The 21,479-nt window shown below is 66.8% G+C and overlaps 9 protein-coding genes across 9 annotated transcripts; 5 read left to right on the top strand and 4 right to left on the bottom strand.

The window, feature by feature from the left end:
• Window positions 1-198: 198 nt before the first annotated feature.
• RHOBADRAFT_31948 (uncharacterized protein) lies at window positions 199-1,781 on the bottom strand (the record flags this gene model as incomplete). The annotated part of the gene is made up of 5 exons (XM_018413005.1): window positions 199-285; window positions 326-391; window positions 454-1,108; window positions 1,182-1,264; window positions 1,371-1,781. 5 exons carry the CDS (start codon window positions 1,779-1,781, stop codon window positions 199-201), a joined length of 1,302 nt encoding a protein of 433 aa, XP_018270501.1.
• A 929-nt stretch (window positions 1,782-2,710) lies between these two features.
• On the top strand, window positions 2,711-4,221 carry RHOBADRAFT_532 (uncharacterized protein; the record flags this gene model as incomplete). The annotated part of the gene is made up of 7 exons (XM_018416722.1): window positions 2,711-2,897; window positions 2,964-3,050; window positions 3,123-3,502; window positions 3,574-3,712; window positions 3,789-3,922; window positions 3,996-4,080; window positions 4,142-4,221. Coding segments are annotated over 7 exons (1,092 nt in total), but the record flags the coding sequence as incomplete, so codon positions are not given.
• A 673-nt stretch (window positions 4,222-4,894) lies between these two features.
• Window positions 4,895-7,011, top strand: RHOBADRAFT_27977 (uncharacterized protein). Its single transcript, XM_018412809.1, has 6 exons — window positions 4,895-5,987; window positions 6,073-6,242; window positions 6,326-6,471; window positions 6,556-6,591; window positions 6,661-6,693; window positions 6,756-7,011. The coding sequence occupies exons 1-6, from the start codon at window positions 5,098-5,100 to the stop codon at window positions 6,828-6,830; spliced, it is 1,350 nt and encodes a 449-aa protein (XP_018270499.1). The 5' UTR covers window positions 4,895-5,097; the 3' UTR covers window positions 6,831-7,011.
• A 1,093-nt stretch (window positions 7,012-8,104) lies between these two features.
• On the bottom strand, window positions 8,105-10,166 carry RHOBADRAFT_44939 (uncharacterized protein; the record flags this gene model as incomplete). Its single annotated transcript, XM_018414516.1, has 4 exons — window positions 8,105-8,321; window positions 8,448-9,166; window positions 9,252-9,702; window positions 9,769-10,166. 4 exons carry the CDS (start codon window positions 10,164-10,166, stop codon window positions 8,105-8,107), a joined length of 1,785 nt encoding a protein of 594 aa, XP_018270498.1.
• Window positions 10,167-10,439: 273 nt separating this feature from the next.
• RHOBADRAFT_15967 (uncharacterized protein) lies at window positions 10,440-12,714 on the top strand (the record flags this gene model as incomplete). Its single annotated transcript, XM_018412289.1, has 11 exons — window positions 10,440-10,478; window positions 10,565-10,828; window positions 10,894-11,025; window positions 11,098-11,173; window positions 11,240-11,388; window positions 11,514-11,744; window positions 11,814-11,858; window positions 11,929-11,988; window positions 12,062-12,152; window positions 12,244-12,348; window positions 12,461-12,714. The coding sequence occupies 11 exons, from the start codon at window positions 10,440-10,442 to the stop codon at window positions 12,712-12,714; spliced, it is 1,446 nt and encodes a 481-aa protein (XP_018270497.1).
• Window positions 12,715-13,429: 715 nt separating this feature from the next.
• Window positions 13,430-15,747, bottom strand: RHOBADRAFT_44937 (uncharacterized protein; the record flags this gene model as incomplete). Its single annotated transcript, XM_018414515.1, has 10 exons — window positions 13,430-13,442; window positions 13,526-13,822; window positions 13,985-14,048; window positions 14,131-14,413; window positions 14,473-14,588; window positions 14,656-14,869; window positions 14,956-15,166; window positions 15,227-15,379; window positions 15,443-15,540; window positions 15,610-15,747. The coding sequence occupies 10 exons, from the start codon at window positions 15,745-15,747 to the stop codon at window positions 13,430-13,432; spliced, it is 1,587 nt and encodes a 528-aa protein (XP_018270496.1).
• Window positions 15,748-16,385: 638 nt separating this feature from the next.
• Window positions 16,386-18,166, top strand: RHOBADRAFT_54266 (uncharacterized protein; the record flags this gene model as incomplete). The annotated part of the gene is made up of 6 exons (XM_018417225.1): window positions 16,386-16,544; window positions 16,638-17,138; window positions 17,267-17,413; window positions 17,528-17,582; window positions 17,672-17,872; window positions 17,957-18,166. 6 exons carry the CDS (start codon window positions 16,386-16,388, stop codon window positions 18,160-18,162), a joined length of 1,269 nt encoding a protein of 422 aa, XP_018270495.1. The 3' UTR covers window positions 18,163-18,166.
• A 506-nt stretch (window positions 18,167-18,672) lies between these two features.
• Window positions 18,673-19,247, bottom strand: RHOBADRAFT_44935 (uncharacterized protein; the record flags this gene model as incomplete). The annotated part of the gene is made up of 4 exons (XM_018414514.1): window positions 18,673-18,725; window positions 18,785-18,817; window positions 18,880-18,983; window positions 19,045-19,247. 4 exons carry the CDS (start codon window positions 19,245-19,247, stop codon window positions 18,673-18,675), a joined length of 393 nt encoding a protein of 130 aa, XP_018270494.1.
• A 346-nt stretch (window positions 19,248-19,593) lies between these two features.
• Window positions 19,594-21,434, top strand: RHOBADRAFT_44934 (uncharacterized protein; the record flags this gene model as incomplete). Its single annotated transcript, XM_018414513.1, has 9 exons — window positions 19,594-20,106; window positions 20,172-20,290; window positions 20,355-20,437; window positions 20,518-20,694; window positions 20,757-20,826; window positions 20,892-20,945; window positions 21,017-21,138; window positions 21,225-21,291; window positions 21,380-21,434. 9 exons carry the CDS (start codon window positions 19,594-19,596, stop codon window positions 21,432-21,434), a joined length of 1,260 nt encoding a protein of 419 aa, XP_018270493.1.
• Window positions 21,435-21,479: the final 45 nt, after the last annotated feature.

Below are 21,479 nucleotides of genomic sequence, written 5' to 3'. Positions count from 1 at the left end.
AGCAGGTGTCGCGCCGAGGTGCAGCGAGGAGAGCAAGTGGGATCGGGGAGCCGGCTCTCAAGCGGCCGCAGCTCTCTCTCTCGTGCTCACGAGGCGACAGCGCACGATGAAGGCATGCAAGTAGTACAATGCACAGCGGACCGATGACCTGGACCTGCCCCCTGACGAACCCACCACCTCGCCCGAGAGCTCGCCTCCTCACGCCGCCGCCGTCTTGGGCTGCATCGTCGGCTCGTTGGCCTTGTACCACTGCGAGGGGGCGCGCTCGTGTATCAGGATGCGCCTCTGAAGAGTTTGAGAGAGAGAGAGAAAGAGAGGGACGCACGGCAACGGCACGCTTGATGCCCTCCTCGACGCCGACGATGGGCTCGTACCCGAGGATGCGGCGAGCCTGCGCGTTCGACGAGTCAGTCGGCGCTCGAAGAGAAGAAAGAAAGAGAGAGAGCGACGCACCTTCTCGATGTTGTAATAGCGGTCGACGGTCGAGTAGACGATCTTGCCCCTCGTCATGTTGGGCGTCTTGCCGAGCCAGCCCATGACGGTCTCTGCGATGCCGGCGATGGCGAGTCCGACGGCAGCCGGGAGCGGCACGACGTACGGCGCGACGTGGCCGTTGTACGTGGCCCACAGGGCGCGCGGGAAATCCCAGAACGGGACGGGCTCGCCGTTGGTGACGAAGAAGGCCTGACCGGCGATGGCGAGCTCGCCAGTGCCGCCCGGCGTCGTCGTGAGACCGAGGCGCTCCTCGAGGCCGTCGGGGAAGTACGGGTCGTAGCGGTTGCGGGCCGCGATCAAGGGCTCGTCGCCCTTTGTGTCGTTGACGAACGAGGGGTCGAGCTCCTTCTCGGCGGCGAGGAGCGACTCGGGGCGGAAGACGGACGTCGGGAGTTGTCGCCGCGGGATCGTGAGCTCGACGGGCAGGAGGCGCTCGGCGAGGACCGAGACGGGGACGGTGAGGGCGAGGCGCTCGGCGGCGACGAGGTGCGCGTGGACGACGTTGTCGACGTACGTCCAGTCGAACAGGTTCTCGTTGGTGCCGACCTGGAACTTGGTCTTGCCCGACTTGAGCACGTCCATCATGCCCGGAATGGCCTGGCGGTCGCCGGGGCTGCGGGGCGACGAGCGGGGCGGGTCAGTCGGCGTGCGGAAAAGAGGAGGGCCGAGAGAGCTGCGCGACGTACCCAAAGATGCCGGCGGGACGGATGGCGACGGTCAGCAGGCCGCCCTTGCCGTTGGCGGCGAGGACGATCGACTCGGCCTTGGCCTGCAGGGAGAGATGGGCGAGGAAGGCAGATGTGGGGGGGGGGGGGGGAAGGATGAGGTCAGGTCGAGGACACGATGGAAAGGAGGGCGAGAGGGAGGGGGCGCACCTTGGTCACGTTGTAGGCGTCGATGGGCACGTCGGGAAAGGGCATGCGCTCGTCGACGTTCTTGAGGTCGTTGCCGTCGTACACGGTGCCGGCCGACGAGGTAAAGACGAGCTTGTTGACGCCCTCCTGGACGCACGCGTCGACGACGGTCTGGGTCCCTTGGACGTTGACCTTCTCGCACACCTCGGGGCCAGAGCCAGTCCAAGGCGAGGCCGTGTGGAAGACGGTCGTGGCGCCGACCTGGCGCAGGGCCGCCGAGAGCGAGTCGAGCGAGGTGAGGTCGACCGAGTGGAACGACCACTTGCGGGCGGCAGTAGGTCCAGCGGCGAGCTTGTCGGGAAAGTGCCGCTGGACGAGGTCGAGGCTGGCGACGGACGCGTGCGGGTAACGCTCGAGGAGCATCTCGACCATGCGGTGGCCGACGAATCCCTCGCCTGCGAGCGCGTGCCGGGATGTGAGCTCGCGGCGGTAGGGTGTTGGAGGAGAATGGACGGACCTCCGATGACCAGGTACGTCTCTGGTCGCGGTGCCATGGCTCGAGCGGGTGTTGGAGGAGCGAGAGGACGATGGCGCCTCGTTCGACTCGCCCACTCTCTCGCTCACGCACCTCGAGCTCTCCCGCCAGAGCCACAGGGCTGCTCGCCTGTTCTCTGCGGCCAACGACGAGCAGCCCACGCGCCGCCGCACCCTCTCGACGCCCCTCTCCGTGCTCGCCCCCGCTCTCATCACCCTCGATCCGCTTTCCGACCATCAACACCTCGTGCGAGCCAGGGCGCGGCGCAAACCTGTACCAACCACTCCAAGCCGAACAGTACACGCGCGTCCATGCTCGAACGAGGTGTGTGGGCGCAGCTCCGGCAGGACTGCCCGCGCGGCCTCCCTCTTCAGCCCGGCCACGCCCTCGACCTCGACTTCTCTTGGGACGGCGACTCGCAGGAGGAGGAGCGGACAGTGCTCGGACAAAGGTGCGCGGTCAGGCGGGTTCTGCTGTGCGAGCTGGACGAGGAGGCGGCGGTGCCGAGGCGACTTGCCCGATGTCGAGGCCCGCTTTGTAGCTGTTTGAGCGGCGCATCATTGTGTGTTGCAATCTGAGAACCCTTTGACGCGCTCGCCTGCACCTCAACGAGCGAGACCTGCGAGTGCGAGAGCTCGCCCTCGTCGGCTCCACCTCGCGCTTCCACCATCCACCTCGCTTCAGCCACGCCGCACGAGAGCAGCTCAAGCCGGCTCGAGGGCGAGCTATGTCCATCCAGGGTACGCTCGTCGCACTCCTGTCCTCCCCCCTTTGCCCGCCGACCCGCTGACCCCGTCGCGACGCCAACCTCGTCCAACCACGAGCAGCCATCGACCGCACGTCGGTCCATCGCCTCACCAGTGGCCAAGTCGTCGTCGACTTGCAGACTGCCGGCGCGTCCCCCTCTCCCTCGGTCGCCTGGCGAGAGTCGAGCTCACCCCTCTCCTCCTCCTCCCCGAACGCAGTCAAGGAGCTCGTCGAGAACGCGCTCGATGCCGGCGCAACTTCTGTCGGTGCGTCCACCTTTGTTTCCTCGCCGTGCCGAGCGCACACGCCGACCCACACCTGCCCGCGAACAGACATCACGTTCCGCGACGCCGGCGTCGAGTCGATCGAGGTCAAGGACAACGGCAAGGGCATCGACCAGGGCGACTGGGAGGGCATCGGTGCGCCCTGCTTCTCTCTTGCGTCCCGGTCCGCAATGCCGGCAACTGACCCGGGTACCCCTCGCGACGCAGCGCTCAAGCACCACACGTCGAAGCTCGCCTCGTTCGCCGACCTCGCCGCCGTCGCGACGCTCGGCTTCCGCGGCGAGGCCCTTTCGTCCCTGTGCGGCGTCGCAAACCTCTCGATGGTGACCTCGACCGCGTCCACCGCCCCGATGGGCACCTCGCTCGCGTTCGCCCACAGCGGCGCGTGCACGCCCCTCAAAAAAGTGGCGCGCGAGCGCGGCACGACCGTCAAGGTCGAGCGCCTGTTTGACCGCCTCCCCGTCCGGCGCAAGGAGCTCGTCAAGAACGCGCAGCGCGAGCTCGCAAAGGCGCTCGCGCTCGTCCAGGCGTACGCGCTCGTCAACGTCGGCGTCCGGTTCGAGGCGAGGAACGTCACAAAGGGGTGCGTCCGCCTCCCCTCTTTTCGTTCTCTTACCTCGAGAGCGACACTGACTCGTCCGACCGAGCACGCAGCAAGACGCTCGTCCAGCTCAAGACGACGGCGTCGACCTCGCTCCGCACGGCCTTCTCGTACCTGTTCTCGCCCAAGGACCTGCCGTCGCTCCTCGACCTCGACCTCACGTTCGACGTCACGACCGAGAAGAGCGTCATGAAGCGTTTCGAGGGCGGCACCGACGAGTGCGTCCCTCCTCTCTCTCTGTCTCTCTCCTGTCGGGCTCTGGCGAGCACGAGTTGACGGGCCAACGCGCAGCGCGACGACGATCCACGTCAAGGGCCTCATCTCCAAGCCGTCAACCGGGCATGGGCGCACGTCGGGCAACCGCCAGTTCTTCTACATCAACGGCCGGCCGTTTCAACCCGCAAAGGTGCGTCCACCCTCGTCCTCCTCGGCCCGCCTCCACGGAGCAAGCTCACCGATTGCGCGCTCTCTCGCAACAGGTCGCCAAGGCGGTCAACGAGGTGTACAAGTCGTTCAACGCGAACCAGTTCCCCTGCATCGTCGCCGACTTTCAGCTCGCGCCCGGTGCGTCCACCTCCTCCTCCCTCTCTCTCGACGACCCCGACCGACGCTCGCCCTCGCGCAGACGCCTACGACGTCAACGTCTCGCCCGACAAGCGCACCATCTTTCTCCACTCGGAGGGCAACCTCATCGCGGCGCTCAAGCAGGCCCTCGCGCGCTTCTTCGACCCACAGCAGGCGCGGTTCGAGATGAGGGAGATTGGCGCGGCCAAGAGGGGGACGGCCAAGGGCAAGGGCAAGGGTGAGGTGGTCAAAGAGGAAGAGGAGGAGGAGGCGCAGTCGACGGATGCGGGCGAGGAGGAGGACGAGGAGGACGAGCGGCCGAGGAAACGGCGCAAGAGCTCCGAGGGCGCCGACGACGGCTCGCCCACCTCGACGTCGCCGCGCCACGTGCCAATGGACGTCGACCTCGACGCGACGTCCCTCGTCGCCGCCGTCTCGGCGCACGCGAGCCCCTCGTCACCTCGCGCTCGCTCCCCTTCCCCCTCGTCCGCCGCCGCCCTCGCCTCGAACGACGCGCACCTCCTCGCCGCGTTCCCCGACGACCTCGGCGACGGCGACGCCGACGACGCCGGCAGCTTCGTCCTCCCCGACCCGCCGTCGCCGCTCAAGCGCGCCGCGTCGTCCCTCTCGCAGCACGACGACGCCGACCCCGCCGCATCGCTCGAGACGCCCCGCCCTCGCCCTCGCGCCTCATCTCGATCGCGCTCGCCGGCCCACGCGCCCGGTAACGACGCCTCCCCGGCGCGCCGCTCGTCGCCCTCCCCCATGCCCGCTCCACCACCACCGCCCGCCCCACCGCTCTTCCGCCACGCCTCGCCGACGCCCCGTCCGCCCTCGCCACCGCGCAGCCCCTCGCCTACCGCCGCGGCTGCGCCCTCGCGGCCCTCGCAGAGCAAGGGCAAGGGCGCGCCCCTGCACCAGCCGACGCTGAGCTTCGTCGGTGCGTCGGCTACGAGCGCGGGCGGCGGCGCCAAGCGCGGTCGGAATGCGGGTACGAGGACGCAGGCGCCGGGGGCGATGCTGCAGAGCCACTTGCGGCGGTTCGTGCGCGGGGCAGAGGCCGAGGTCGTCGAGGAGGAGGAGGTCGAGGAGGAAAAGCGAGGGGGAGCGAGCGAGGACGAGGGGGCCGAGGTGCAACAGGACGCTGAGGACGGCGAGCTGGACGCGCAGGACGTCGCGATGGACGGGAGGGACGAGGAGGACGAGGGCGACGAGCTCGTCGTCGTCGAGGACAGCTTTCGAGCGCCGTCGCCGTCGCTTCGGGCGCCGGTCGGCCCGACGCAGGGCGCCGAGCTCGTCGCCGCATCGTGCGTGTGCGTGCACGGCTCGCAGGACGAGGACGCCGAGGACGAGACGGGCGACGTCGAGATCGTCGACGAGTCGCCGGCGCCGGCGCCGAGGCGCGAGTCGCGCCGGGTCGCGCAGGACACGTCGCTGCCCTTTGGCGCCGCGCGCGCCGAGGTCGCCGGCACGGTCGTCGCAGCCGACACGGACCTCGCGTTCGACTTTGCCGCCCTGTCGTCCGCTTGGACCTCGTCCCCTTCCTCTTCCTCCGACCTCGCTCCCCCGACTGCCGGCCCTTCCTCGCCCTCTCGCGCACGTTCCGCCGACGCCGACGAGCTCGCCGGCGCCGCCATCGGCGAGCACGACGACGCGGCCGAGGCGACCCTGTCGCGCATCGTCAGCAAGGACGACTTTGCCCAGATGGAGGTCGTGGGCCAGTTCAACCTCGGCTTCATCATTGCGCGGCGGCGCGTCTCGGTCGGCAGCGGCAAGGGCAAGGAGCGTGCGGCGGCGAGCGACACGCACGACGACCTGTTCATCGTCGACCAGCACGCGTCGGACGAGAAGTACAACTTTGAGAAGCTCCAGGCCGAGACGGTCATCCAGTCGCAACGCCTCATCGCGTGCGTCCCCCTCCCACCTTCCCTGCCACTCTCCATGTCCTCCTGTACACCCGTGACTGACCTCGTTTCGCGACCTCGACCGCAGTCCGCGCATCCTCAACTTTGCCTCGGCCGACGAGCTCATGGCGATGGAGCACGTCGACCTGCTGCGCCTCAACGGGTTCGACGTCCTCGTCGACGAGGACGCCGATGTCGGCGAGCGCGTCAAGCTCATCGCGCAACCCGTCAGCAAGGACACCGTCTTTGACACGGGCGGTCCGTCCCTCCTCTTCCTCTTCTTCTGCGCCTCGTCCCCTCCCCTCGATCGAGCCCTGACGCCTCCTCGTCGCCGTGCGAAGACCTCGAGGAGCTCGTCGACCTGATCGGCTCGAGGAGCGGCAACGAGGTCGTGCGCCCGTCCAAGGCGCGCCGCATGTTTGCTAGCCGCGCATGCAGGAAGAGCGTCATGGTCGGCAAGGCGCTCAACGTCAAGCAGATGACGCAGGTGCGCCCCAACTCTCTCTTTTCTCTCGTCACTCGAGTCTTTGTGGCCGGGACCTGACGAGGAGAGCCCGTCGTCGTCGAGCAGATCCTGCGCAACATGGCCGCCATGGACCAGCCCTGGGTGCGTCCTCGACCCTCTCTCGCCTCGTCTCGCCTCTCCCGTGAGATTGACGATTCCTATCGCTCGCAGGCCTGCCCTCACGGTCGACCGACGATGCGCTGGGTGCGTCCTCGCTCTCCCTCTCCCTCGTCGACCTTCCCAAACTGACCTTCTTCCCTCGGCAGCTCGCGAGCATGTCGGCTCCTCTCGCCCTCGATTCTCGCTTCGACGTCGGCGAGCTGTGTAGCTCCTTCGAGTGACGACGTGCAACGCGGCAGAGGCAAGACGACGGGGCTTGAGAGGCTCTGGTCGAGGAGGAGGCAGCGCTCGGCCGTGCCGCGTTCCGGCCGTTTCCCCCCACCTCGATCGCTCTTCGGATGACGACCCTTGTGCGCCTCGTTGGCGCCATTTTCGTGCTCGCCTCGCGGGCCGTCGTCGTCGCTTTCTCTTCTCTTTCTCTCTCTCCACCGCGTCTCCGCACACGCATCGACACGATGAAGTTTTCGCTCGCCGCTCTCGCCACCTCTCTCCTCGCTGCCAGCGTCTCTGGTGCGTCCTCGCTTCCTTTCCTCCCCCCCTCCCCCACCCGTTCTAGTCTGACAACCCTTCGTCCTCCTCGCAGCCCAGGCAGGGATCCTCTCGAGCCTCGTTGGCGACGCCACGTCGGTCGTCGGCAGCATCGGCGGCAGCGGTGTCGCGTCTCGCGCCCAGTCGATCGCGTCGTCGGCGCTCGGCGGCAGCGTCGACCTCAGCAGCGCCGTCGCCCAGGCGACGGCCTCTGGTGGCTCGGTCCCGCCCGAGATCGCGTCCCTCACGTCGCAGTACGGGTCGATTCTCGGCGGTGGAGGGCTCCCGACCGGCTCGGCGCTGTCGTCCGACCTCGCCGTCCTCACCTCGGCGCTCGCCAACCCTACGGCACGTCTCTTTTTCTCCTCTCTCGGCCCGTCGAGAACCTCGGCAGGTCCCTGACTCTCTTTGTCCTCTCGCACGGTCCGCAGATCTCGAGCTACGTCTTCTCGAACCCCTCGCTGTCGGCTCTCGCACGTGGCGCCCTGGGTCTCGCCGGCGCGGCGGGCGGTTCGTCGGGCTCGGCCGGCGGCGCCAACGCCAACACGGCCACGGGCTCGACGGGCGGCGCGCAGGAGTCGGGCTCGTCGGGCTCGGGCGGGTCGAACGGCGCGAGCGCCTTCTCGGCGGGCCTCGGCGCTGTCGCCGTCTTTGCCGGCGTTGCGGCAGGCGCGGTGGCGGTCCTCTGAGCGGGTCATCTCTGAGCAGGACATCCTTCAGCAGATCGTCTCTCGCCGGGTCGTCTCGCCGGGTCGTCCTGCTCGCTCCCCTCGTCCCTCCTCCTCTGTTCTTCTCCCTCGCCGAGCCTCGTCTCGTTTACCTTAGTACATACTTTCCTTGCGCAACTCGGATCATTGGCGACTCTCTCTCTCGTGCGTGCGTGCGCGAAAGTGCAGTCGTTGCAAAGCGAGGAGAGCAAACGCTGGTCGTACAAGGTCCTCCTCGACGCGCGCTCGCACCCCTCGTCTCACTCCTCGTCCGACTCGACGACGAGCCTGCGCCGTGGTGCCGCCTGCGTCTCCTCTGCCGCCGCACCGCCCTCGTCGTCGTCGTCCGAGTCCGACTCGTAGTCGCGCCGCTTCTGCTTCTGCTTCTGGCGGTCCTTGCGGCGGCGAGCGTCGCGCTCGACGGCGGCGTCGGCCTCCTCGAGCTCCTCGCGGTCGTTTTCGCCGTCCTCCATGTCCCTGCGAGTGCGAACACGAGCAAGAGAGAGACAGGGGGAGGAGGAGAGGGGAGGGAGGAGGGAAGAGGCGAAGAGGTCAGTCGCTTTCCGAGGAAGGGACGAGACCGACAGGCGAAAGGCCACGCACTCGTCGCCGCTCTGGACCAGGAAGCCATCGTCGTCCTCGTCCTCGTAGTCGCGGTTGAGCGGGCCGCCCTTGCCCCGCTTGGGCTGCGAGCGCCGGTACCCGCTGTACCCGGTCCCTTCGTCGTCCTCGTCGTCCTCGTCGCCGCCGCTCTCCGAGTCGAGGCCCTCGATCGTCGTCGCCTTCTTGCCGCCCTTGCGGCCCCCGCTGCGCCCACCGCTGCGCCCCGCCGCCTTGGCCGCCTCGCGCCGCGCCTTCTTCTGCTTGTCGACCTCGGCGCGCTCCCGCTGCTGCCGCATCTTCTCCGGGTCCATCGTCGGCATGTCGGCCTTCTGGAGGCCCCGCCGGCCCTGGTTGGCGTACCGCCCGGCGATGCTGCCCGCGAGGCGCCGGTGCGTCTGGCTCGCGAGCGTCGCGGGCCGGAACGACATGGTGCCGTGGACCGACGCCTGGGTCTCGCTCAGGGGCGACGAGGCGTAGGCGTGCCGCGCCGAGAGGTACGTCAGGCCGTGACCGCGCGCGAGGTCGAACGCCGACGCGACGAGGCCCGACGTCTGCGGGTTGACGCCGCCCGTCGTCTGGGCCGCGGCCGAGGCGGCGCCCGACGCCGTGAGCGTCGCCGAGTCGTCGAGCGCGAGCGTCATGTCGAACATCTCGGAGCCGAGCTGGAGCGACAGGGTACCGTCCGACCAGCGCACGACGCGCGCGTTCGCCTGCTTGATCTGCGGGCGGCGGCGGGGCGTCAGGCGCGCGCTCTCGAACGGGCGCACGAGATAGACCGAGAGAGGGAGAGAGACGAGGACGTACGACCTGGCCGAGCTCGTCCTTGGTCCACCGCCACCGGAGCACGTTCTCGTCCGGGACCGTGCGGGGCTTGACGTCGTCGCCGCCGCCGGGGCCGTCCTGGCTGTCCTGCTGGGTCGAGCCCGCACCGAGCGCCGCGTCCTCGGGCTCCCACGTCTCCTCGTCGAACGCGGTCGTCGCGACCTGGAGGAAGTGGGGCATGCGCGCGTGCCACACCTTGTTGCCGGCCGGCACGCTAAAGTTGGCGAGCGGGATCTGGGCGATCACCTCCTCGTGCTGGACCATCTGGGCGGCGGCGGCTTGGTCGTCGGCGTCGTCGGCGTCGCCGCCGTCGTAGGGCCGCTCGTTGTACTCGAGGTCGGCGCGGATCTGGCGCTCCTCGGCCGTGAGGTCGTCGGCGGGCGAGCGGTCGGCTTGCGGGGCTTGAGGCGCGGCTGGCTCGGCGTGCATGTCCCTGTCGAGGCACACGTCGGTCAGGTGCGCGCGGCAACGAGCTCGAGAAGAGGAGGGGAAGACGCACTCGTCGTCGTCGTCGTCGTCGGCGCCCTCGCCAAAGAGGTCGTCGCCCATGTCGTCGTCCTCGTCGTCGGTCGGGGCCTTGGTGACGGCGTCTTGAGCGGCCTCCTCGGCGTCCTTTGCGGCGTCCTGGAACTGTTGAGGCGGGACGGGGAGGGCGTCGTCGTGCGGTTGCGGGTCGTGGGCGAGGCCGTTTGCGGCGAGGGGCCCTGCGCGGACCGTGTCGGCCTCGTCGTTGCCCGGGACGTGGTTGGCGGCTGCTGGCTCTCCTGGTGCGCCGTCGGGGAAGAGCTCTGGCGGGATGCGGGTGCCGTAGGTTTGGGCCTCGAGGGACGAGGTGGTGACGGCGTTGGGGACCTCGTTGATGCCCTCTTCATTGCCCGTGTCGACTGACGGGTCCATGGCGAGCTGGCTGGACTGGGCTCGGGGCGGGTGGAGCGAGGGCGGGGAGAGGGAGGCGAGGAGGAGAGATGGGAACCACATCGGCTCGCTCTCTCGACCTTCACCCGCTGAGCAGACCAGACAAGCTCGCAGACCTCCCGCTGAGAGCACTTGGACCCACCCCTGTCGCACTCGAACCAGCCCCGTCGACCCTGTCCTCGACTCTGAGCCCCGCCTCGACTCGGACTCGCTCATCTCGACCTCGACTAGGGCCAGCGTTGCACTGCTGCAGACATGGGCCACGGCAACAGCGACAAGCTCTACATCACTCATGTGCGCCCCTCGTCCCTTGTCGCCGCCGGAAGCCGCCCCTCCTCCTCCTCGACCCTCCCTGACCAAACCTCCCTCGTCGCGCGCAGGCAGAACACTCTGGAGGACTCGGTGAGCACTCGGCGTCTCGAGGGGCCCGCTCCAAGAACACGGTCCTCGCCAAGCTCCCGTTCGACCACTGCGCCCTCACCCTCAAGCCGTTCGAGACGCCCGTGTGCACCGCCGACGGCACCGTCTACGAGCTCGTCGCCATCATCCCCTTTATCCGCCAGCACGGCACCGACCCCATGACGGGCAAGAAGCTCGCACCGGGCGACCTCGTCCGCCTCAACTATGCCCGCAACAACGACGGCGTGCGTCCCTCCCTCTCTTTCTCCCTCTTGCGCCTCGCCCTGACCCGCCGCTCTCGCCTCGGCAGAACTACCACGACCCGATCACGTTCAAGGTCTTCAACGACCACACGGCCATCGCCGCCATCAAGACGACCGGCAACGTGTACGCCCGCGAGTCGATCGACCGCCTCAACATCAAGGCGCGCAACATGAACGACGTGCGCCCCGTCTCTCTCTCTCTTCGTCTTTCGGTCCTCTCGAGAGCAAGCACTGACTTTCGACGCCTGCAGCTGCTCACGGACGAGCCCTTTACGCGCAAGGACATCATCACGCTGCAGGACCCGCTCAACCTCGAGCCTCGGGACGGTGCGCCACCTCTCCCCTCTCTTTCCACGAGATCCCCTGACTGACACCTCGCTCTCACCCCCACAGTGTCCAAGTTTGACTATGTGCGGCGTGACCTCAAGGTGGACGAGGACGAGGGTGCGCTGAGCGGCATCAACGTCGAGGCGAGCGGGATCGCGAGGGTGCTCAAGACGCTCGAGAAGGGCAAGCAGGACAAGGAGGCACTCGAGGCAAAGGTGCGCCTCGCTTCTCTCTCTCTCTCTCTCTGTCCCTTTTGTGCACGTCGACTGACGCAGCCGCTCGGGCCCTCGAGCAGAACAAGCCCGCCGCACCTCCTGCCGCCACCTCGTCGTCCTCCAAGGCGAGCCTCGTCCCCTCGGCCGCCTCGTCGACCTCGGCCAACCCGTACAACACGGCGCCAATCTCGAACAACCGCACGGCGGCGTCGTTCACGTCGACCTCGGCCGCCGTCAGCACAAAGGCCGAGAACGCCCTGTGGGACGAGGAGCACCTCATGTACGAGCAGGTCAAGGAGCGTGGCGAGAAGGGCTACGCGAGGCTCGTCACCAACTTTGGCGCGCTCAACTTCGAGGTGCGTCCCTCTCTCTCTCCCTTCGACTTGGTGGTCGAGGCGCCGAGACTGACCTTCTCAAACACGTAGCTCTTTGCCGGCGTCGCTCCCCGAGCGTGCTACAACTTTCTGAGCGTGCGTCCTCGACTGTCCTCGCCTCGTCACGTCGAGCGGCCGAGTGACCGATCCGGTCATCCCTCTGCAGCTCGCCCGCGAGGGCTACTACCAGAACGTCAAGTTTCACCGCCTCATTCCCGGCTTCATGGTCCGTCCCCTCTCGATCTCTTTCTTTCCAGCGGTCGCGCAGGTGACTGACGCGCCCCTCGTCCGTCATGCAGCTCCAGGGCGGCGACCCGACGGGCACGGGCCGCGGCGGCGAGTCGCGGTGGGGCAAGCCTTTCGAGGACGAGTTCACGGCCCGCAATGCTCGTGCGTCCACACTTTCTCTCTCTCTTTCTCTATCTCCCTCGATCCTCGTCGAGCCGGCACTGACTCGTTCGAGGCGTCCCCGCCCGAGCAGAGAAGCACGACCAGCGAGGAGTGCTCGCCATGGCCAACTCGGGGCCCAACACGAACGGGTCGCAGTTCTACGTCACCTTTCGCGACAAGTGCACCCACCTCGACGGTGCGTCGTCGTCGCCGCCTGCCTTCCTCCGCCGAAACGAGCGCCGCGAGACTGACCTCTTGCCGCCGCACCCTGTCCCTCCCTCCCTCGTCCCCTTCCTCCTCCCCCGCAGGCAAGCACACCGTGTTCGGCCGACTCGTCGGCGGGCAAGACGTCCTGTCCAAGCTCGAGCGCGTCCCGACCGACCCGGCGACGGACCGCCCGCTCAAGCCTGTCGTGCTCGTCGACGTCGAGGTGTTTGGCGACCCGTTCGACGAGTACAAGAAGCGGCTCGACAAGCGGCTCAAGCGCGAGGAGGACGAGCGGCTTGGGAGGGGCGAGAAGGAGAGGAGGAGGGAGGAGAGGGCAAAGGACCGGACGACGTGAGTTGGGCCGCTCTCTCTCCCTCTCTCTCCCTCTCTTGTTCGCCGGCGCAGCACTGACTCGCGTCCTCGTACGCCTACACACACAGCTGGTTTGGCACCAACCTCGAGACGTCGTCGCCCGCCGCGCTCGCGCTCGCCTCGTCCGGCTCGACGGGCGCCTCGATCGGCAAGTACCTCGCCTCGTCGTCGTCGTCGTCGAGCACGGCCGGCGCCGTCGCACCACCGACACCGATCGGCGGCGCCGGCCTCAAGCGCAAGACGCCCGCACTCGGCGGCGCAGAGTCGGACTTGATCGCCAAGCTGGGAGAGGCGGGCGACGCTGGTGGAGGAGGAGGAGGAGGAGGTGCGGCGGCGGCGGCCAAGAGGAAGAAGAAGGCGGGCGGGTTCGGCGACTTTTCGGCCTGGTAGCGAGCGTGTGCAACGGGCGCGGGTCCGCGCTTCGCCAGCTGGCGGTACTCGAGAGCCTGAGAGGCTCGAGCGCCGGACCGCTCTCGGCGCAGCTCTTCTGCTCGCCTCGCTCTCGCTCGCTCTCTCTCTGTCGCTGTCGGCCTCCTCTCTCTCGCTCGGACGAGGCTGCACAGACAGACGGCGTTGCAGAGCGGCACAAACAACGTGCGAGGGTACAAAATGGAGAACGAGAGCCAGCTCGAGCGCGAGACTGCATGCCGTGGGTACAGATGAGGGACGCAGAGCCCGGCCCGAGCGCCATACTACTGCTAGTGCATGTTGCTGCGCGCAGAGAACGAGGATTAACATCTGGTTCGAGTTTGCGGAAAGCTCGAAGGAAGGGAGAGAGGGAGAGGAGGACGCACATGCGTGGCCCGATGTACCGCTTCTTGGCGTCAAGGGCGAACCAAACGAGCGAGCTGAGGATCACGAACCCGAGGAGCGTAGTCGAGTAGTTCATGGACTCGGCCGTGATGGGCAGCGTCTCGGGGAAGGCGAGGATCGTGACGGTAAAGGCGGTCCACGCGACGGCGATGGACGGGATGACGGTGCCGAGGATGCCGGGCAGCTTGAACGGGCCCGGCTCGAAGTCGATCTCGGGATGGTTCCGGAAGATGAGCTTGCAGGCGATCGGGACGGCGTACGACGTGTCGAGGGCGATGCTGCACAAGGAGAAGGTGGGTCAGTGCGCGGTCGGGCGAACGTGAGAGACAGACCGCTCGCGAGAGAGGGCGATAGAGAGAGAAGATAGAGAGAAAGAGAGAAAGAGAGGAGAGAACGAGGGAGGAGGAGAGTGTGGGAGAGAATGGGAGAGAGGCACTCACGCGCAGAGCGAGAAGACGGCGTTGACCGCGACGTCGCTCGCGAACGAGAGGCACCCGAGGCATGCTGTTGCAGGTAAAAGAGGTGCGAGAGAGGTCATGGGCCAGTCCTCGTGGCCTCGAGCCGCGGGAGAAGGAGAAAGACTCACCGCAGATGAAGCAGACGAGCCAGACGGCGTACATCGGGACCTTGTTGGGCGCGAGGCGCTGGAACAGACCCTTGTCGGGAAGACCCTCGTCTCGCGAGAACGCGAAGAAGGTGCGCGCGTTGGCCTGGAGGGCCGTCGAAACGACGGCAAACGCGGTAAAGCAGATGAGGCTCCACAGGACGTAGAAGCCGGGCTTGCCGACGCTCCGCACGATGATAGTGGCGGCCGAGTAGCCTGACACGCCGGGGAGCTCGTCCATCGGGCCGGAGCAAAGGACGTAGAGCTGCAGAGACGACGGGTCAGGACCTTCTCAAGTCGTCGAGGAGCGAGAGTGGGACGCACGATGTTGTAGACAAGGCCGGCGATGCCAGTTCCGAGTACGGCGACGATGATGGCGACTGGCGCCCGGATGCTCGCCTCCTTGACCTCCTCGCTGATGTGCGCCGTCGCGTCGTAGTCTGCGAGGACGTCGAGGGGTGAGTGTCGGTGGCCTGTCGCGAGCGCGAGAGGAGGAAGCAGGCGCACCAGTCATCGTCCACTGGACGGAAAGGAGGCCGAGCAGGACCGCGAACCCGTCCGACTGCCACCCGCTTTGGTTCTGCACGCTCGTGAAGACGTACGACGCCGAATGCTTGTCGTCGCAGGTGACGCCGAGCGCGATGACGACGGCAATGACGGCGCCGAGGTTGATAAAGACGAAGCACTTGGTAATGAGCGAGATGGCCTTGGTCCCGACGCACTGCAGGAGCGAGACGCAGTCAGTATCCTTGGCCCAAGGGCTCGAGAAGGGGCGCCTCGAGGGCGGCAGGAGTGCGACGAGCGAACGAGGACTCGAGTCGAGGCGGACGACGACGTGAGAAGGCGACTCGCGTTCATGATGCCGTGCACGACGAGCAGGAAGCAGTAGACCGCCATCTGGTGACCGGCGCCTGCGACGTAGCTGCCGTCGGTCGAGATGGTCGCGGCGGCGAGGATCATGCCGCTCAGGCCCCACTCGGTACTTGCGACGCCTGCGACTTGGCCGAGGAGGTTGAGCCTGTGACGAGCGGGCCGTGAGCGACTTGCGCGAAGAGACGAGGACAAGGGGAGGACGCACCAGCCGACGACCCAGCCGACGACCGCGCGAAACCGGTGCGGGACGAGGTAGGCTGACGCCGAGTACAGTCCTCCAGAAGTAGGGTAGGCCGAGACGAGCTCGGCGATGGACAGGCCGAGGCAGAAGCAGAAGATGGAGCCGATGAACCAGCACCTGTGCACGAGCGACAGGTGTCAGGACGGGCTTGGTCGAGAGCGAGAGAAGTTCAGGGCGCACCAGATGACTGACGCAGGACCGCCGAGCAGAAGAGGCGTGTCGAGCGTCGTCGCAACCGACGACGCGACGCCCATGATCGAAAAGGCGAACGAGATCGTCTGCGAGGACGGTCGAAGGAAGTCGCTCGAGGTCGCGCAGGGTTCCGAGAGGGAGGACGAGCGACGGACCGACAGGTTGGTAAACTCGCGGGCGAACTCCTGCTTGTAGCCGAGTGCTGCGAGACGTTCCTCTTCCCGGTCGCGCACGGTGGGCGCGACCGAGACGACGTCGGCCTTGTCCGAGGAGCTCTTGTCGGATTGACCCATCGTGTGTGTAGCGAGAGAAGGGACGCAGAAAGAAAGGCGTAGCAGTGCGAGGAGAGGGAGGGTCGACCGCTCGAGGAGGAGGAGGCGAGCGAGATAGAGCGCCCTCGCCGCGACGCCGAGATTGGCTCAGGGACGTGTGGAGTGCTGCAAGGGCTCGAGGATATCGAGGCCTGGTCCCCGCATCCGCGCATGCCAGAGCTGGAGAGGGCGAGAAGCGCAGATAGCCGCGAGGGTCAGGGCACTCTCCTCGGCCCTCTGGAGGCGGCGGGGCACTGTCGAGGGGACGCAGCCGGTGCAGGAGCCGCCGCACAGCTGCAGCACACCTCGACAGAGCTGTCGGCCGTCGTGACGAGGAGCTGAGCCGCTTCATCTCGTCGTCGAACCGACCTGCTCTCTCTCGCACGGCTACCACGTCGAGCGCTCTGCCAGATGCCTCTCCTATCACAGTCGGCACTATCTGCTGCGCCCGCGGCTCGCGCTTGTCGCTCCCGCCCCGCTCGCCCTCGTCCTCGCCGCCCTCAGCTCTCGTCGGCCGGTGGCCCTCCACCTCGGCGTCAGGGCATCCAGCGCCTATCGACAGCGAGCACCTCTCTCGTCCTCTTCTATCACCCCCGGGCCCGCCTTCGACCGATCCCGCGATGACCTCGTACCTCACCTCGCTCCTCGGTCGCGCGCCCAAGCCCAGTGGCCCCGAGCACATCGCCCTGCCTGCCAGCTTTTACACGAGCCCGGCCGTCTATGAGCTCGAGAAGCGGGCGCTCTTCAGCCGCATGTGGATCATGGTGTGCCACGAGCGGGTCCGTCTCCTCTCCCTCCCTCGTACTCGGCCTCCTCCTCCTCCTCCTCCTCCTCCTCCTCGCTGACACCCCTGACTGGTGCCACGCCTGCAGTTCCTCAGCGAGACGGGCAAGTACCAGCTTGTCGACTACGCCGGCATGCAGTTCTTCGTCATCCGCAGCAAGGCGGGAGACGTGCGCGCCTTCTTCAACGCCTGCGCCCACCGCGCCTTCCCCGTTCTGCGGCCTCGGCAAGAGGGCGAGAAGGACGTCAGCGTCGAGTCGGGCAAGGTTTCGATCATCGCGTGCGGCTACCACGGCTGGTCGTACTCGACCAACGGCGACCTCGCTAAGGCGCCTGGCTTCGACGGCATCCCCGGCTTCGAGCCCAAGAACCACGGCCTGTCGTCCCTGCGCGTCCACGTCGACAAGAACGGCTTCGTCTACGTCAACGCCGACAAGTCGGCCGACGCCCTGTCGTGGAAGGCGCAGTTTGGCGCGTTCGAGGAGCAGGAGCGGCTCAAGCGCGTCGACTGGGACAACTACGACTACGCGCTCTCGTGGGGCATGGAGGACGCGCCGTACAACTGGAAGGTGCTCGTCGACAACTACCAGGTGCGTCCGACTTTCCCTCGTCGTTCCTCCCCGTCCCTTTCCTCTCCCTCGTCGTTCCTCCCCTTCCCTGGCTCCTGCTCTCTCTCCCTCTCCCTCTCTCTCCCAACTGACACGCTCTCCACCTGCAGGAGTGCTACCACTGCTCGATCACGCACCCGGGCTTTGTCAAGACGACCGACCTCAAGACCTACACGGTGACGGGCAAGGCCGGCATCATCGAGCACTACGTCAAGGCCAAGCCTGAGGCGCTCCTCCCTGGCGCAGACCCAGAGAAGGTGCGCTTCCCTCTCTCTCGTCTCGTCTCTTCTCGCCGTCGCCGAGCGTCATCGTCTCTCTCTCTCGCACCGGAACCTCGCGCCGGCACTGACCCTCTCTCTTTTCGCTCGCAGTTCGCGTTCAACTTTATCGCGCCCAGCTCGTCCCACACCGTCACGCCCATCTACTGTGCGTCCCTCTCGCCAAATCGCGCTCCTTGTCTCGACATCCTCGCCGAGGTCACGCAGCCTGACCTACCTCGGCCGTCCCTCGCTCAGTCTACACGATGAAGATCTGCCCGACAGGCCCTCGCTCGTGCAACGTCAGCTTTGACGTGTACCGTCACAAGACGTGCACCGACGAGCAGTTTGACGAGGCGCACAAGTTCTTCGTGCAGGTCGAGACCGAGGACAAGATGCTGTGCGCCAACGTGCAGAAGAACCTCGAGCGCGGCAACTACAACAGCGGGCCTCTGCACCGTGCGTCCCCCTCTCGCTCTCGCACTCGCTCTCAAGTACGAGGTCGAGCGCCGGCGCTCACACTTGTTCTCTCCCCTCTCGCAGCGACGCGCGAGTCCGGCTGCATCTACTTCCAGAAGTGGTACGTCGAGCACCTCAAGGAGCACTTTGCCAAGGAGCAGGCGGCAGGCGAGGAGATCCGGGGCGGCCAGAGCTTCTACCGAGGTGCGCCGACCGCCGTCGACGAGTTTGCGGCCAAGGTGGACGCGTGCTCGGGCGCGTGCGGTGGCGGTAAGGAGGCAGAATGGTGAGTAGATCGTCTAGAGTCTGTCTGTCTGTCTGTTTGTAACGAAGCAGTGCACAATCTCCCGTCCTTGTCGCACATCGTGTCCCCCTCCCGTCAGCTCGAGGAACAGCCGCCCTGTCCTGACTCTCTCTCCCAGTCGCCTCGTCCGCTCTGTCTCGATGTCGTCGAGTACTGCTGTCGTTCTCTTGTCGAACGTCAAGGAAGTTTCTCGACGCTGCGAGCCCGGTTGCGCACGGTCCTCGGTTCCTGGCGGGACCTTCTCAAGTCGAGAAAGGCTCTTTGCTCGCCTTTGAACGCTACAGACGAGGTCCGAGACCGGCTCATCGTCAGGGTACGACGCTTGGCTGCGGCGCGACACGAAAGCGCATAGCGAGAGCATTCTCATCGCGCCACAGCGCGAGTCGAAGCGAGGAGACGCTGCGTGAGAAGGTCGAGAAGGGGCTCTTTTCTCTCCGTTCAGCTGCGTAGAACTGCTGGTACATTGCGAATCGTTCTCTCCTCTGAGCTCCGTGTCCTACCAGTCCCGGTACGCCCGCTGCCCGACGTAGAACGCCTTGGCGAAGTTGGCTGCGGGGAGCGAGCGTCAGTCGAGCGCCTCGAGCGAGGGCCGAGGAGAGGTGGCGCACGAGAGGAGAAGGTCACGGGCGTGCCCTTGGGGACTGCGAGAGGTAGGCGATGTCAGGCGAGGAGCGTGCGCTCCGAGAGGAGGGAGGAGACGCACTCGACAGCGTGTCGCCCGGGTGCGCCTCGATCCTGACGCCTGCCACCTTGTCTTCGAGGATCAGGGTGCCTTCGACGACGAGCTTGAGCTCGTCATACCCATATCTGGTTCTCGCAGAGACTGATCAGCACCGCGACAGCAAGCGAGAGGAGGAAGAGGACGCACGTGTACGTGAACGGCGTGCCCGCCTTGACCGTGAAGAACCCGCAGCTGATCGGCTTCTCCTTCTCCCAGTGCGTCGAGAAGACGTCGTCGATCTGGCCGACCTCCTTGCCCGGCTCACCCATGGGCGTGCTGAGCGGGTGAAGCTGCTGCGCGTTCTTGCACACCGACAAGGTCGTAGGAGAGTTGAGCTCGCCGATAGACATGATGGGCTGGTCTTGGAGTGTCGAGCGATAGAAGCTAGGCGGTGTCGAGAGAGGTAGATCGCAGAGGTGAGGAGAGAAGAGTCGACGAGAGAGAAAGCCGGTCGACGAGGTCGTCGTCGCGAGCTGGTGCGGGGCTAGCTTCGCCGGTCGGCTAATCGCGCCTGACAAGCGCTCCACTCACTCAGGGCTCTGATCCGTGACGATAGAGAGCCGAATCGCTGCCGACAAGCGCGATTCCGACCTAGCCGCACCGAGTCGCGCCGGCCTTCCCAAGTGCGGGGTCAATCGCTCCGCTCGCGTCGGGCACACCACCTGCTGCTGCGCTGTACACTCTCAGCCATCCGCTATGCTCGACTTTATGCCCGTCGCACACTACGCCAGCCTGGGGGCCGTCCTTGGCGTCGCCACGGCCCTATCTCTCCTCGTCGTCCTCCTCGAGCCGCGCCTGGGTCTGCTCGCCAAGCTGCACGGCTTCCCCGACACGCTCAAGACGAGCCTACCGACACGCCTGAGCACTCTGGTCGACGACGCCGTTAACCGGCTCGGCTTCCCCGCGAGGGCGAGAGGTCCGTCCGCACTCGCTGACCCGGACCCGCTCGCCAACCTCGCCCTCAGGTCGGCGACGACCCGCGACCACCTCTACGTCAACAAGTGCCTCCGATGGCCCTACTTCCAGACTATGGCGCATCAAGCGATGCACGTCAATCACTGGATCGAGATCGACGCGCGGTACGAGGCCGAGATGCAGTACAAGGCGTCGGTCGTGCAGAGGTACCGGGACGAGACCGTCATCTCGCTGCCCGAGAACGACGAAGGAGCAGGCGAGCTCCTCGAGACGCTCGTCGACTACTTGCCCAAGGTGCGCCCGAACCCCTCTCTCGCGCTCGAGCCTCGCTTTCCAGCTGACAACCTCGTCGCCCTCAGCGCTACCCGACGCTTTTCGCGCCTCTGCCGAACGGCGGCATCCACAACAAGGTCCTCGGCGAACGTCACTACGACCTCAAGGGCATGACCGGCACCGACGCGCTCGTCGTCGTCTCCAAGTCTGTCGAAAGCCGTCTCGTCTACCCTATCGTCCGAAATTGACCCGCCTCGTTGCACGCACAGGCTCGTTCAGGACGACTTTCTCATGGGCCGAGAGCGAGAAGACGGCCACGTCTACTTCGTCGGCGGGATCGTCGCCGTTCCGGGTCCGTCGCCCGCTCGGACCCTCCCTCCTCGCGCCCCCTCCCCTCTCCTCCTCTGACGCTCTTCTTCCCTCCTCGCGCAGGCTTCTACAGCTTCAAGGACAAGGTCGGCAAGTCGATGCGCGAGGTGCACGAGCCCGTGCCGCAGTTCAACGACAAGATCCTCATGAGCGTCGAGCGCACGCTCAAGCGGTTCAAGCCCGAGGAGCCGTTTGAGCGCTCGAGCTGGGAGATCGTCGACGACCTCAAGGCGCACAAGCGTGCGTCTCTGGCTCTCTGACGACTAGACCGAGATGCGCACTGACTCGTCGAGCGGCGACAGACAACATTGCGACGCTCGAGGGCGACGACAAGCTGGCCGACGACCTCCCCCCGAGCGAGTACATCTTCCGGTGCGCCCGCTTTTCTACGCAAAGTCTGACGCTCAGACCGTGACTGACTGCCTCGAGCCGAACAGCATCGACCATCAGACGTTCCGCAAGCTGCCCAAGTCTCGCGCCGTCGTCTTCGGGTGCGCACGGTCCCCCTCCTTTCTCTCCGCCTCGTCGGCCGCTCACTCTCCCTCGTCGAGAACCCGAGCAGCGTGCACCCGATCCTGCGCCCGCTGCACGAGTTCGCCGACCTGCCGCTCGTGCCGGCGCTGCTCGCAACGGTGCACAAAAGGGGCCCGAGCGACCTCATGCAGTACAAGCTCAATTTTCGCTGTGCGTCGCCGCCGGTTCTCTCTCGCGCGCGCTACCTTCCTCTCTCGTGCGACGGGCTGACGAGGCCAAGAGGGCGCATCGAGCAGACCAGGACAAGCTCCTCCCGTACCTCAAGGAGCTCACCCAGTCGCAGATCGACCGAGGCCTCATCACGTGCGTCCTGCTCCCCTCTCGCCCTCTCCCCGCCGTCGAAGCACAGGCAGAGCAGGGCGCTGACGACCTTTAAGTCGACGACGCACAGCGGCGACGAGGACGTCGCAGAGTTTCGGGCGCTGCTTGGGAAGGTCAAAGCGTGAGGCGTGCAGCGAGGGTCCGGGGACGCCGCAGAGGGTTTGTCGTGT

Source organism: Rhodotorula graminis (assembly GCF_001329695.1).
Source record: "Rhodotorula graminis WP1 unplaced genomic scaffold RHOBAscaffold_8, whole genome shotgun sequence".
NCBI classification, from domain to species: Eukaryota; Fungi; Basidiomycota; class Microbotryomycetes; order Sporidiobolales; family Sporidiobolaceae; genus Rhodotorula; species Rhodotorula graminis.
The sequence above is the reverse complement of the archived record's forward strand: the minus strand, read 5'-3'. Positions and strand labels throughout refer to the sequence as shown.